The sequence below is a fragment of the Phyllopteryx taeniolatus genome, chromosome 19 (assembly GCF_024500385.1).
Source record: "Phyllopteryx taeniolatus isolate TA_2022b chromosome 19, UOR_Ptae_1.2, whole genome shotgun sequence".
NCBI lineage: Eukaryota > Metazoa > Chordata > Actinopteri > Syngnathiformes > Syngnathidae > Phyllopteryx > Phyllopteryx taeniolatus.
This window is the reverse complement of record NC_084520.1, coordinates 15,102,947-15,115,695: the sequence shown is the minus strand read 5'-3', so window position 1 is coordinate 15,115,695 and position 12,749 is coordinate 15,102,947. Positions and strand designations below refer to the sequence as shown.

At 38.9% G+C, this 12,749-nt stretch overlaps 1 protein-coding gene across 3 annotated transcripts in view; it reads right to left on the bottom strand.

Moving 5' to 3' along the window:
- doc2a (double C2-like domains, alpha) overlaps positions 1–12,637 on the bottom strand; it is a 41,762-nt gene extending 29,125 nt beyond the window's left edge. Inside the window, exons 1-2 of one of the 3 annotated variants that reach the window (XM_061757326.1) lie at positions 12,371–12,637; positions 11,881–12,029 (exon numbers count right to left, since the gene is read on the bottom strand). Coding sequence is in view for 1 of the 3 variants with exons in the window: in XM_061757325.1 (XP_061613309.1) it covers positions 1,018–1,043 (26 nt within the window). In the remaining 2 variants the exon portion in view is untranslated. Of the gene's footprint in view, positions 1–1,017; positions 1,189–11,880; positions 12,030–12,370 lie in introns of those variants that run through there. The other 2 variants (XM_061757327.1, XM_061757325.1) reach the window with 2 other exon arrangements.
- Positions 12,638–12,749: the final 112 nt, after the last annotated feature.

Genomic DNA, 12,749 nt, shown 5'->3' with positions numbered 1-12,749 from the left:
TCAGGCCAGCAAACAAACAATTTCTAGGAATCGAATAACTCGGGAGCGGTTGTCCAATAGAACTCGCGAGAGACTTCGCCGAGACTGCCGAAGGCTGATCAGTCGCTTCGACTCCGGGACCCGAAAAAAACACAATTTTGCTCGCGCTCTCACCAGGATTAGTTTTCTGACTTCGTTATCCTCTGATTTAATCAAACTGGAACTATCCCCCTAACCACAAACACACTCAACAGTCTAATCAGACATTAGTTGAAACAAGTCACATACTATGTGAGTGTAGTTACGTAAAACCATGTATGACTGTATACATTTTCCATCACTCATTCGTGTTGTTGTTTTTTTTTTCTGTGCAAAAATGCCATATGATGTTGGATGACACTTTGCATGGGAGTTACTTTCAATAACTCATATATGCCGAAGAAAATAATGCCCAAGTCGTACGCAGCTGCAGCAGAAGCCCCTTAGACAACCGCTGCTGTATAGATGGCCGAGGTTATAGGTTGGAGGAGTATATTTGTACTCCGCATGCCTCCACCTCCTCCTCCTCCTCCTCTTTTAACGCTTTCACTTTAAATTAGACTCATACCGCAAGCATGGATGACCCCCCCTACCCTCACACCATCCCTCCTCACACTCTCCCTCCTCCCCTTTTCAATCCATATCACTCATTAACTCTACAGTCAATCACTGTCGCTCCACCTGCAGCGCACACGCACGCCACATCCACGCGATCGCACCCACCTTTGATTAACAAACATGCCGCAACTTGAGTGCCAGCCCCGCCGTGCGCGGCCACGGCGCAGTGGGCTCCTGTCATTTAGAGCAAACTTCAACCTACAGTATGTGCGCGTGTAGCGCGTACTAACAAAGGTGCAACATGTGGCACCTGTTTACACAAGAGCACCAGCCAGCATCTCTGTGGGATCCCTCACCTCACAAATGTTCTGGCTGGCAAAATGATGATGATGATGATGATGATGATGCAAAGATGACAACATCCACAATATAGTGACTTACCTCGGAGCAAGTGGGAAACTCCTCATAAAACACAAGAAGATCAAGAAGAGGAGGAGGAGGAGGAGGAGGAAGAGGGGATTCCAGCGCAGAGCAGAGAGGGAGACGGACTAACAGGTGGCGGGGAGAGGAGTGCAGAGTAGATGGAGGAGGAGGAGGAGGATGAGGAAGAAGAGGAAGAGGAGGGAGGACTCGCAAGACCCGCAACGTTTATGGTGAAATATTAAACGCGCCCATACTGGAATTCAAGTTGTGATGAAAAATGAAAACGAGGGGCAACATGAGAGCGACGTGCTGGAGGAGGTTGGATGGATGGATGGATGGAGAAAGAGAAAGAGAAAGAGAGACAGCGGGGAGTCATTCCTTGATAGTCTGGAGTGCGTGTCGCTTCTCACAAACATGCGCGTGCACACACACACACATACACACACACTTTACCATTTATTGATGTCTAAGCATACTTTCCCTCGAGTTGAAATGTTGTGTTATTCAGGTCTGCAGCTACAATGAAAAACAAGTATTTGATTTTTGGTTGCATATGATTAGAATGTGGTACACGCAAGTAATTTGGCCCTTTTCATAAAAAATAATAATAACAAAAAAAAAAAATGTTGGTTTAACACATTTTGATCATGCGTAACCGATGTGCGGTAAAATTCTGATGACTTTTTGCAGTATTGTTTGAATAATCGATTAATCTTTCACCGCCCCAAGATAGCCGGTATAGGCTCCAGCACGCCCGCGACCCTAGTGAGGATAAGCGGTAAAGAAAATGGATGGATGGATGGATTAATCTATCGATTTTTTTTTTTTTCAATGAATGGATGAATCTGCAAAAAAAAAAATAATAATAATTTGAATTTCCATTTATTTATTCAAAAACACTGCATTATTTCAAATGGACAGCTGAAAACAATGGCTGGAAACGATTAATCGATGATCAAACTAGCTGTCAATTATTTTAATAATCACTTAGCTGTTAATTAATCGATTCATTGTTGCACCTCTATATAATATAGTATAATTATAATGGTTTTATTACCCAATACTTTCAAATAGCCCAATCCACGGCCCCTGAACCTAACAACAAAAATCAAATAACCCCTATCCCTACGCTAAACTCATAAACCTAATCCAAACCCATGACCCTTAATCCCTAACCCAAACCCACTGTCATGTCTCTTTACGGAGCGTTGGTGGGCGGAGTCTCCTGCGTCTATTGAGGCGCAGCAGAAACGGAAAGAAGACGCCAAATCAGTTCATCGCTTGTCACCATTGTCGCTGCCTTCGGATTGCTTGTTTGTCGTCAAAAGTTCGACTCGTACCTGCCGGCTAACGTTTGGTCTGTTCCTTATATAAATATCTCTGTGGCTTTCTGGAATTTGCATTCTGCCTTGTGTCAATTTGTCTGTTTGTTTTTTGTAGTTTAGTAGTCTTCCTATTTTTGGCATGTCTTCTTCTCCCGAGTAGTTTTTCACGTGAAACTTTTGTCATTGTTCTTTTTTTTTGGTTTTTGTATGTCGTGGGGTCCACGATTCTGCGTGTTCGCCACGCTAACACCCACAACGCCTCGGCCTTACCCTAAACCAAATCCATAACCCTTAAACCTGAACTCTTTTTGTCCCTAATTGCAAACGCTTCCCATAAACGTAGCTACAAAGTCACACATATAAACACATATGTTGTGTTTAATTAAACTTAAGTGGAGTCTCAAAAAAAAACAAAAGTTTGTGAATTCTCCAATTTTAATTCCCATTTAATATGCGCTCTTATTCCTGTGAGGTCTATGCTTTCATGTCCTTTTAGAGTGGCATAAATTTAAGTTTGATGAAAGAAATTACAATGCAACTATAGGACTCACTTAATGGGCCAATTATTTTTTTTTACTTTTAATCAAAATGTATTATAATTTACAGGCTTGGTTTGGCAGGAAATGATTTTTTAATGACACAATTCCGCAATAATGACTGAAAACACTTTGCATTTGTTAAAGTGCACCATTGTAAACTTTCGAGTTAGCGAGTCATTAGCTGTTCAATCAACACGCCACTCGTCACATTATCGCATTAACGTAGTCAGCGGAATCAGTAGTGATTCATTTGAAATACAGCGGCACCTTGACTTTTTCGAGAACGAGTCGCTGGGATGTTTTTGTTTTGTTTGTTTTGTTTTGACTTGCAAGCAGAAATTTGCGTTACGAGCACTTTACGATGGCAGTGAACACAACTCAGCTGACTTCACACTAGCGGACGTTTGGCATCGTGAATAAATCTTCAAAAAAGAGGATTCTGGAAAGCTGTTTAAATGCGACTGCCGGCTGAAGTTTACTGTCAAGTTAAACAGAAAATTAAGGCAATTACACGGTATTTAAAACAACCACACAACTTTGCCTTCCGCTGACTTAATGCTAACACACAATGCAAAACCCCATAGACATGCTAACAAATAGCACTGATTGTTGCAGGGTACCAAACAACCCTTCAAACAATGAATATTTGAACACAAACGGTGCAGCAATACATTTAGACATGGAAGATAATTCTCACTGGCATATATTCTTTATCCTCTGCGAAAAATTACTACTGAGTCACTTACAGTAGTTGTGAAACTCTTCTTCATTTTTGTCTGCATGACTGTATTATGCAGCCTCCAGGTGGCCAAGGAGTCGCAATGAATTCATAATTTTTACATTTTATTAAATTATATTATTACTATATATTTAAAACACACATGAGAATTTTTTTTTTTTTTTGGGGGGAGGGGGTGTTTGGAACAAATGAATGGCATTTCCATTCATTTCAATGGGGGAAGATGATTTGAGATACATGCGTTTGGAGTTTTGAGCGAATCAGGGTGCCACTGGAGTGTCAAATTTCTGCTGTTTGGTCTTTTTAACCAAAAGCGGGCATATTCTCTCGCTCTCGCTGTCGTGAGTAACAGTTCTTCCATATAATTAGGCTTAACCGTCCTTGAGTCAGCGTCAGTGATAGACAAGTGGAAACATGCTATTTGTCACTGACTACACCAATTAGTGTCTTTGTGAACTCGTTTGTGCCTTTGAATAGCATCTTCTTTTTTTAAAAAAAAAACATCACTCAAATGATGACTGTGCTTTTGTATGACTTATTTTCAAAATAAATTAGGCCTCCAATTAGTAGTGTTCCCTTGTGTGTTTGTTTGCTTCCTCAGCTCCTCCAACCTCTTCCTCCTTCCTCTGCAGATACACGCAAGCCAACTATAACACACACACACATCCACACTAGTCATGTATGCTTTGCTTGCATTAAATTGATGCCATGGTACATACATGCATGACTGCAATAACATGGTAGTGAAAACCCTCCAGAGCAAGATGCCACTGCTTCACGCACACACACACACGCAGGTAGGCACACACTGACACTTTCATATTCGCTCTGTGCTTACATTTATATGGCTCGCCGCCCTCCCTGGTTGCTACTTTTCATCATCGGATCTCTACTTTTTTTTTTTTCCTCATGTACGTCTGCATGTTTATGACAGCCAAAGAGCTTATTACAAATGCACACAATGCTGTTGAAGTGCTCACTCAGGGATAATAGCTGACAACAGCTGTACAATGATTATATACGGCCAAGGGGAAAAAAAAAAATTTGCCTGCAATTTCCCCCGAATATATCATACTGTTGTTTTATTTACAGTACAGTACAAATGAAAAAAAATGATGGGTCATAACCCATCATACATTTTATAGTGGGTGCGTTTCAAGGTCTCCTTGCAGTATTCAAACAGCAGTTCAAAATGGAGAAATATAAAATGAAGAGCAAAATACAGCACTTGAAGTTTACTGTCAAACTAAACATAAAATAAAGACAACCGCACGCTGTGTATTTAAGACAACCACATAACTTTGCTTTAAAGTCATCTATCTTAATGCTTGCACATCTTGGAATATGTCATAACATGCTAACTAATAGCATCTATGTGTTGGGGTTGTAACGCTTTAAGTAACAGATATTTTAACACAATTGGAGGAGCAACACATGTAGACAGATTATATAACAACGCTCACAGACGTATGTTATTTATCATGACTAAAAAAATGACTAATATCACTGCAGCTTACTGAGTCACAGTCGTTGTAAGTCTCCTTTGTTTGTGTCACCAGTACTGCCTTATACCGCCCCCTGGTGGTCAGGTCCTGCACAGTAGAAGGAGCCACGATGAATGAATCATGATGCGAAACTGTTTTATCTTTTACATGCTACTTAATCATGTATACAATATGTTTTGATCAAGTAAAATAATATAGAGTACTAATTTCCCTATTGAAAAAACACAAAACACACTTTTTTTGGAAGGAGGGTGGAACGAATTAATGGCATTTCTATTTATTCCGACAGTGAAAGATGATTTGAGATACAGGTGCTTTGAGTTACAAGCATGGTCTGGAACAAGTTTAACTCGTAATTCAAGGAACCAAAATTTACCAAAATGATATATATATATATAAACTAAAAGTAGCTAATTACAACCAAACCAATTCAAATGAATAGGCTTGTTTAAAGAGGCGTGTACATTCCCATCCATCAACTATACATTTAGGTTTAGATGACTGCATAAGAGTTGAACACTTGCAGCGACATTACCAACACTCCCAGCAAAGCTTATAATTACGCCCTCATCTTTAAGCACCATTTGAGTGTCGCCCGAGTGCCAATAACATAAGCAAACGCTTTCTGCACGTGCACGTTAACCGTGCGCAGTAGCTTCAAGCAATGCACGGGCCGGGGTGTACTTTCAGTAAAAGCTCAAACAAATCCAAAAGTGCTTGAACTTCATTTTGAGGTCAACTTGGCAACGTCAGACCAACGTAATTATGTTGTAACAAAGCGCAAGAGGTTGACATAAAATCACGATGTCAACTTTTTACCTCACTTTTCACATCTCAATTTAATCACACATATCAACTTTGAAATCTGGGCCTGTTCACTAACCTTCTCCCAGCGAGTGGAAGGGCATTCAATTGTTCTGCCTGTCACTATATGTTGCTGGCATAGATAGATGAACAAAATAGACGCAACACTACCTTCCAATAAATAATTCCCTTGCCCTTAAACGGGAGGCGGTGAAATTAGCCCGCTCTGAATTGAAGTGAGAGCCTGACAGAAAATAAGAAGCGCGGCAGCGGTTGTGTTGCGGCGTATCCGATTTGGAGAGGAATCTGCTTCCTTTGAACACAAAATGAAAGTTGAAGAGGACGGAAGAGTGCTCGTGAACTCATTTCACAGCAAGAAGCATGCAGTTTGCCAGATAGTGGACAATTCTTAAAAACAAAAAAAGAGGCTGCCAGCCGTTCATTGCCACTTCCAGTTGGAGGTTAGTCTCAAACTGAACATCAAACAAAGAGAAATACGCCTTCTATATCATTTAACCAAACCACATAACTTTGCTTAGGAATGTCCACTAGCTAAATGCTAACACATTATGGGAAACGCCATGGACGGGCTAACAAATCGCACCTATGTGACAATCTTATCACGCTTTATGCAACGGATATTTAAACAGAAATGGTGGTGCAACACATGTAGCCAGACAATATAACAACACTCACAGGCATATATTCCTTACGACTAATAGCACTGCAGCATGCCGAGAAACTGGGACCGTTGCCGTCATTTTTTATCCGTATGTCGGTATTTTACTGCCCCCAGGTGGACAAGGTGCACAGACCAGAAGGAGCAGCACATTGTCAAATGAAATGAAGGGGAAAAAAATGTGGTTAAAAAAGGTTTCATATCTTCTTCACATTCTATTTAAAAACATCATGACTGTAGTTTTTCCTTTCTAAAAGAACAATATTATAGAGCGCTATGATGAAAAAAAAACAAAATCCAGAGTTACTTATGACTTTTATTTTTGTTGTGCTGTACTTTTATGAGGGCGGTAGTACTATACAACAAGATCGCCTGTGGCAAATGATTCAAGGTTTGTTTGTTTGTGTTCCAACAGCTCACACGACAGTGCTGTAGCATTTGAAAAAGACAAATGGCAGCTATTAGCCCCATAAAATTTTCTGCTGAGAGCGCGCCTTTTTTTTCCATTTATGACTCCATGCGCTCGGATGGATTTTACTGATTTGTCTCCTTCAAGCAAAAGCCTCTTTGTTTTTCCCATCCGTGGGTTAAAACGCATTGCTTTAAGTCAAGAACGACTGTTCCAATTGTTTTCTCTCGACTCCAGTCATGCAAGTCACATGTTTTTAATCATATGTGATGCATTTTAGCAGTTAGCGTATTAGCAGTTCGGCATTTGCAATTTTTTATATTTGCATTTATTTTTTTTTTAACATATCCTCCGATATTCCCTGAAAAACTCACTCATTTGCTGCCGAGGAAGTCTGTTGAAGTGAGTTGAGCATCTTCATTTAGAAAAAAAGTCCTTCTTTACTGCCATCTTGTGACCTCAATTACTCGAGAATTTGCACAATTTGTGGCCCTTTCCCCCCTGAATTGCGAGGGTTCATTATAGGCTAGAAGCGAACCTGACAACGTCTATTAATACTTTTATACATATATTTACATGTTAATGTAATTGTGCAGGGTGCTAACACAATCCATATGCTAATAACCGGTGTGCCTTCGACAAACCTTCACAAGAGTGCAATTATACAGTGAGAACAACCCAAGCGCTACCTTGAAACCAATTTTAGGCTCATTAGGAGGGTTCCAGAAAACCTCATTTTACTGCATTTGTCTCAGCTTTCCAATAAAACTCTTTTTATAGCACTAAACTGCAGCAGAATGAAAATAAAAGGACGCTGAAACGTGTTGAAACAGAAACTCGTAAACCCATTAAAAGCACAAGCGCAAATACGCCAAGTGGCCATTTCGAAGTCAGGGTTGTTGCGAATGCGAGCAAAGGTTTTAAAATTGCTAAAATGTTCTTTTCGAACGAGAGCACGGCATCATAAAAGGGCAAACACACACAGCCTCAGGTGATGCGCAGCCAGCCAGCATTCGTATGCAAAAAAAAAAAAGACTCCAAAGGGCATTTAAACAAAGAACATTTGCAGGCTGTCGTCTTCATGAAACTATTATTCGGACGCCGGGCTTAGAAATAACAATAAAAACCTGTTAATTAAGTCTGTATGAAAATGTCTCTCTCTCGCTCAAGGCTGGGAAACAAGTTCATCATATACAGGATGCCCCCCGCCCCCCCCCCCCAAAAAAAATGCATTCACTCTTTGACTGGACATTAGGCATATATATATATATATATATATATATATTTTTTTTTTATTATTGAGTGAAAATGGGATCACTTGTATCTGAAGGCACCACTGTATGTAAAAAGAAAAAAAAAGTTCTCATTTTTATTGAGAAAAGTAGTAGAAACATGAGAAAGAAGTTGTAATGCAACGTGGGGGAAAAAAAGGTCCTGAAGAAGAACAAGAAAATTCCCATTTTTCAAGAAAAGAGCTGTTTTCAAGTCATTTGCAAGAAAGAAAATTGTTTTTTTTTTTTTAATTGAGAAATTCAGGATAGTACAGTACTTTTCAAGAAACCGTGTGAGGAAAAAGAATTTAAAAAAATGGATAAGTTATATTTTGAAATAATGAATTAAATTTCTCAGGAAACGTTTTTTTCAAGATTTAAAATATATATTTTATAGTTTTCTTAATTTTGGGAGAATTTTTTTTTTTTTTTAATTCAGTGTTTCTTTTCTTTTCTTTTAACAAAAAAAGAAGAAAAAACACCATCAAAAATCATCTGTAAGAAAGTTTTCTTCAAATTTTTCAATAAAGTTTTTCTTGTTTTTTTCCCCCCAAAAAAGTTGTATTTCTAAAAGAAAATGTTGTCTCTCCCAACTATCCAACCATCCATTTTCTTCACCAATTATCCTCACTCGGGTCTTCCAACTATTTTTCTTAATTTCTTCTTAATTTAGACTGTTGCTTTTTTGTGTTCTTTTCTGTCTCTCTCTCTCTCTCTCTCTCTCTCTTTGACATTTTCTTGACATATCACGACTTCATTTTTTCAGTTATTGTTGTAATTTTGCAACTTTTGGAGTGTGTGCCTGTATAAACCCATGTGAACACGTTTGTGTTTGAAGCCCCGAGGGAGAATTTCACAGCCATCATTCATCTACACTGTGGAAGTGTCAGTGTGTCTTAAATCCAGATCGACAGTGGTAAACCTACATTTTTCTTAAACCAAATCTGATATATGAAGGAGTAAAAAGGGAATAACATTGATTGACGATTAAAAACAGAAAAATAAAAGAAAGCAAACCCAACGTAAAGCGCAGATTAGCCCAATGTAGATGCAGGTTTAATCTCTACAAATGATCTTTATATTTGAATCTATGTTAGCTTTTCAGGTGAATTTTTTCCCCCCGATGTTTTTGGGGCTCCCCCTGGAGGTCACGACATCCTTAGCGTTCGCCGATATCGCCTAAAGGGCGAGTCGGCCCTCTACTCACTGATAAAATGAACATAAATATTCAGCGTTTTAGTGTTTGTGTGATTTGATAACCGCATGCTTTTCACAAACAACTGTGACTCTAACGGTCTGTCAGAGTAAACAAACAACATATGCTGAAATTGCCCCGTCGTCCTCGGCTTGTGCGAGGACAATTTTCAAGTGAAAAAGCATCTCATTTTCGTGGGAGGAAATGAGGAAAAAAATAAAAATCACCCAAAAAGAAGAATGCAATGAAGCTTAGATATGCACAGAAAATGACAATCAATCTATTATTATTCTTCATACAGTGTGAATGCTGCTTCTCTGTCTTGAAACTAACTGAATGCACAACTCATAATTAAAGGTCGGAAGTGAGAGCCTCTTTCTCTTCCGATTCGTACATGAGGGGCCACTTTATTAGGCATGCCCGCACAGCCTAATGAGATCTGGTACACGAGTGGAATAAAGCCAACATTGTGCCTTTGCAAAGACAATTACTCTCACTTCTGAATAACAAATTGCTTTAGTTGCGCTTTACTTTCGACATCCATCTCAAGGATAAATATGACACAAGTTTCCAAAAGCAGAAATTATGCCTTCAGGGCCAATTGGGAAGCGCAACCCGAGAAAAAGGGAGCGGTCATAAAGATGAAAAATGATTGAGTAAGAAGAATGAGCAGCAAGAAAATCAAGGGACGGATGAAATCCTTGAAGAAATATTTGCACATTGTATTCTCCTTCAACATGAACAACATTTTAATGGACTTCTTTGTGTAGTGCAAAGAAGTATCCAAAACGGGGGGGAAAAATCATTAGAAATACAGCAAGAATTTTTGGGAATAAATGTCATCTCACAATAAAAAGTTTTTCTTTCGGTTTTAAGAAAAAGTCAATTGTGGAAATATTTGTTATATTTGTTAAAAATCATATTTTTCAACATTTTGTGAAGAACCAAAAAAAGAAAATGTATTTTGTTCTTTCGTTTCTCTACTTTCTTGACTTTTTACGACTTATTCTCATCACTTTGCGATTTATTGTCGCCTTGTAATTTTGCTTTTTCTTTTCAGTAAATGGACTACAACTGGTAATTTCATCTGCGTAAAAAAAAAAGATTTGTGCCCCAACCCTTTTTGTTTCCCCCGATGTGCAATAAACACCACATTTGCATTTAATGCGTGCGTATTTGTGTCTGATTATAATTCTCCCCCTCGCGCACACAAACGTACTCGCTGGCTGTTAAATCCCCCCATGACAGCCCCGATTGTTTCCCACCATCCAGTTGCTAGGCAACACTGGAACTTGAGCTGCTGCTGGGCTATTGTGGGCCACGGTGGACGGGGATGGAGATGAGTTGAGGAAGTCTGGGAGGTATTTTGAGTGGGGGTCCTTTGAGGTTCGGTGGGTGGGGGCTGACGGAGACAGCGGCATATCATCTCCTCTCGCCGCCCGTCACGCGTCTCGCCGGGCATCGTGGGAGCCTGGTTTGCGCTCGGGTCAAACGTGCGTTTGATGCAATTACAGAGGAGGGGACGTTAGTCATGTTTTCTTTTCACTGCTTTTTCATTTATGCTGCCTAGAATGAATGGAGTGCATTTGAAAAGTCTACACACCCCTGATGAAATGCCAGGTTTTTGTGACGTCAAAATAAAAATGAAATCAATATAATCATTTTAAAACTTTTTTTCTTTCCACTGTTAAATGTGAGCTAATAGCAAATAATGTGGTTGCACAAGTGTGCACACGCTCTTATGACTTCTTGGGAATCAGCACACACCTGCCACAAGTTAAACTGCCTCTAATTAACTTTAAATAAAGTTCAGATTCACCCCAAAAACATACATTTCCAACAGATTGCTGAATAAATATTTCACAATTCAATAAAAACAGTTACATTTTATTTAAATACTAATTTCATTTTAGTATCACTATAATTGCAGTTGCTAACAAGGTTGCAAATCAATGCTAATGTCAGATGAGTAACATGTAGAAAGATAATCACAGCCATAAATTTTTTATTCTCTGTGAAATCGACTACAATTTACTAAGCAGTTGTGACCGTCTTCTTTGCTTATAGCCGTAATTTCTATTACGGTTATTTAAAATATGTGATAAAACAAAATCTTTTAGCAATCGCAAGGATGACATAACAAAAACATACTAAAAAAAAAAGTATTCAACTTTTTTATCTGTTAAATTGGATATGGAACAAGAGAAAAAAGCCATTTTGGGGATGATTTGGTACTGTAAATAATACCAATAAATAATCATTTTTACGACAGCTACAGTTACATTTTGTCTCGGGACAAGTATAATTTACACAACAATGCCAGGTTTGTGTATTTTGTGGTAGGGTTATTTGAAATTTCACTGGGTGAGTGGGGACAGAAAATGTCTTCCAGTTGTGGAATGATCCTTCCCTCACCTGATACCTCAGCTCCAAACACATTCGCTTTGATGGTGGCCAAATGTGGATGCATCAGCTGTGGGAATCAGTCTGGCATCACCGTCCGACAGCTGCCCGTGTCCATCATGCGAGGGCAGGAGGAGCATGGAGGGTTTGGATTTGGATTTCTGTTGGGTTTAAGGATTTAGACAAATTTCAAAGTGAAAGGAACAAGAATTATATCGTAATGTAATCTTACGAGGGGGAAAAAAAGTCACAATCTTACAATTTTACGTCAATAAAAATGTTACTTTTATGAGAAAAAAAGTCAGAATGTGAAGAGGAAACACGTACAGGTTAGCGTTCTTTCTATCTAGCTAGCTGGCTAGCGGGCTAGGTAGCTAGCTTGTATTTCCTCCATAAGAGAACCCTAATTTTACGAGAATTAAGTTGTAATTTTAACAAGCGAATGTCAGCACATGAACCTAAATGCAACAGTGATTTGAAAAGAAAAGAAAAATACAATTACAAGAATAATGCTGCTGTAAGAATTCAATTTTGAGGAATAATGGGAGACCGTCGTGGTTTGGTGAATCCCCCGCGGATTTGTGGTTCACACTTAACAAATTCACCTTCTTTTTTCCTGTGGAAGCTGTACCCAGCGATTTGTTCAAAAGCTCAGCTTTTCACATTTTGTGCTCTTTCTGAAATGCCCTAAAATGCCACAGGATGGTGCCTATGATGAAAGTAGTACAATAATTGGCATCAAGAATGTCTTTTTTTTGCACTACTAGTGCCACTTTTACCTACTAGTAAACGATTAAGCCTTTTTTTTTATTTAATTTTTTAAGACGAGTGAGTGATTTATATTTATATTTTTGAAGCTATTTTTGGCAATCCTTGGGCTC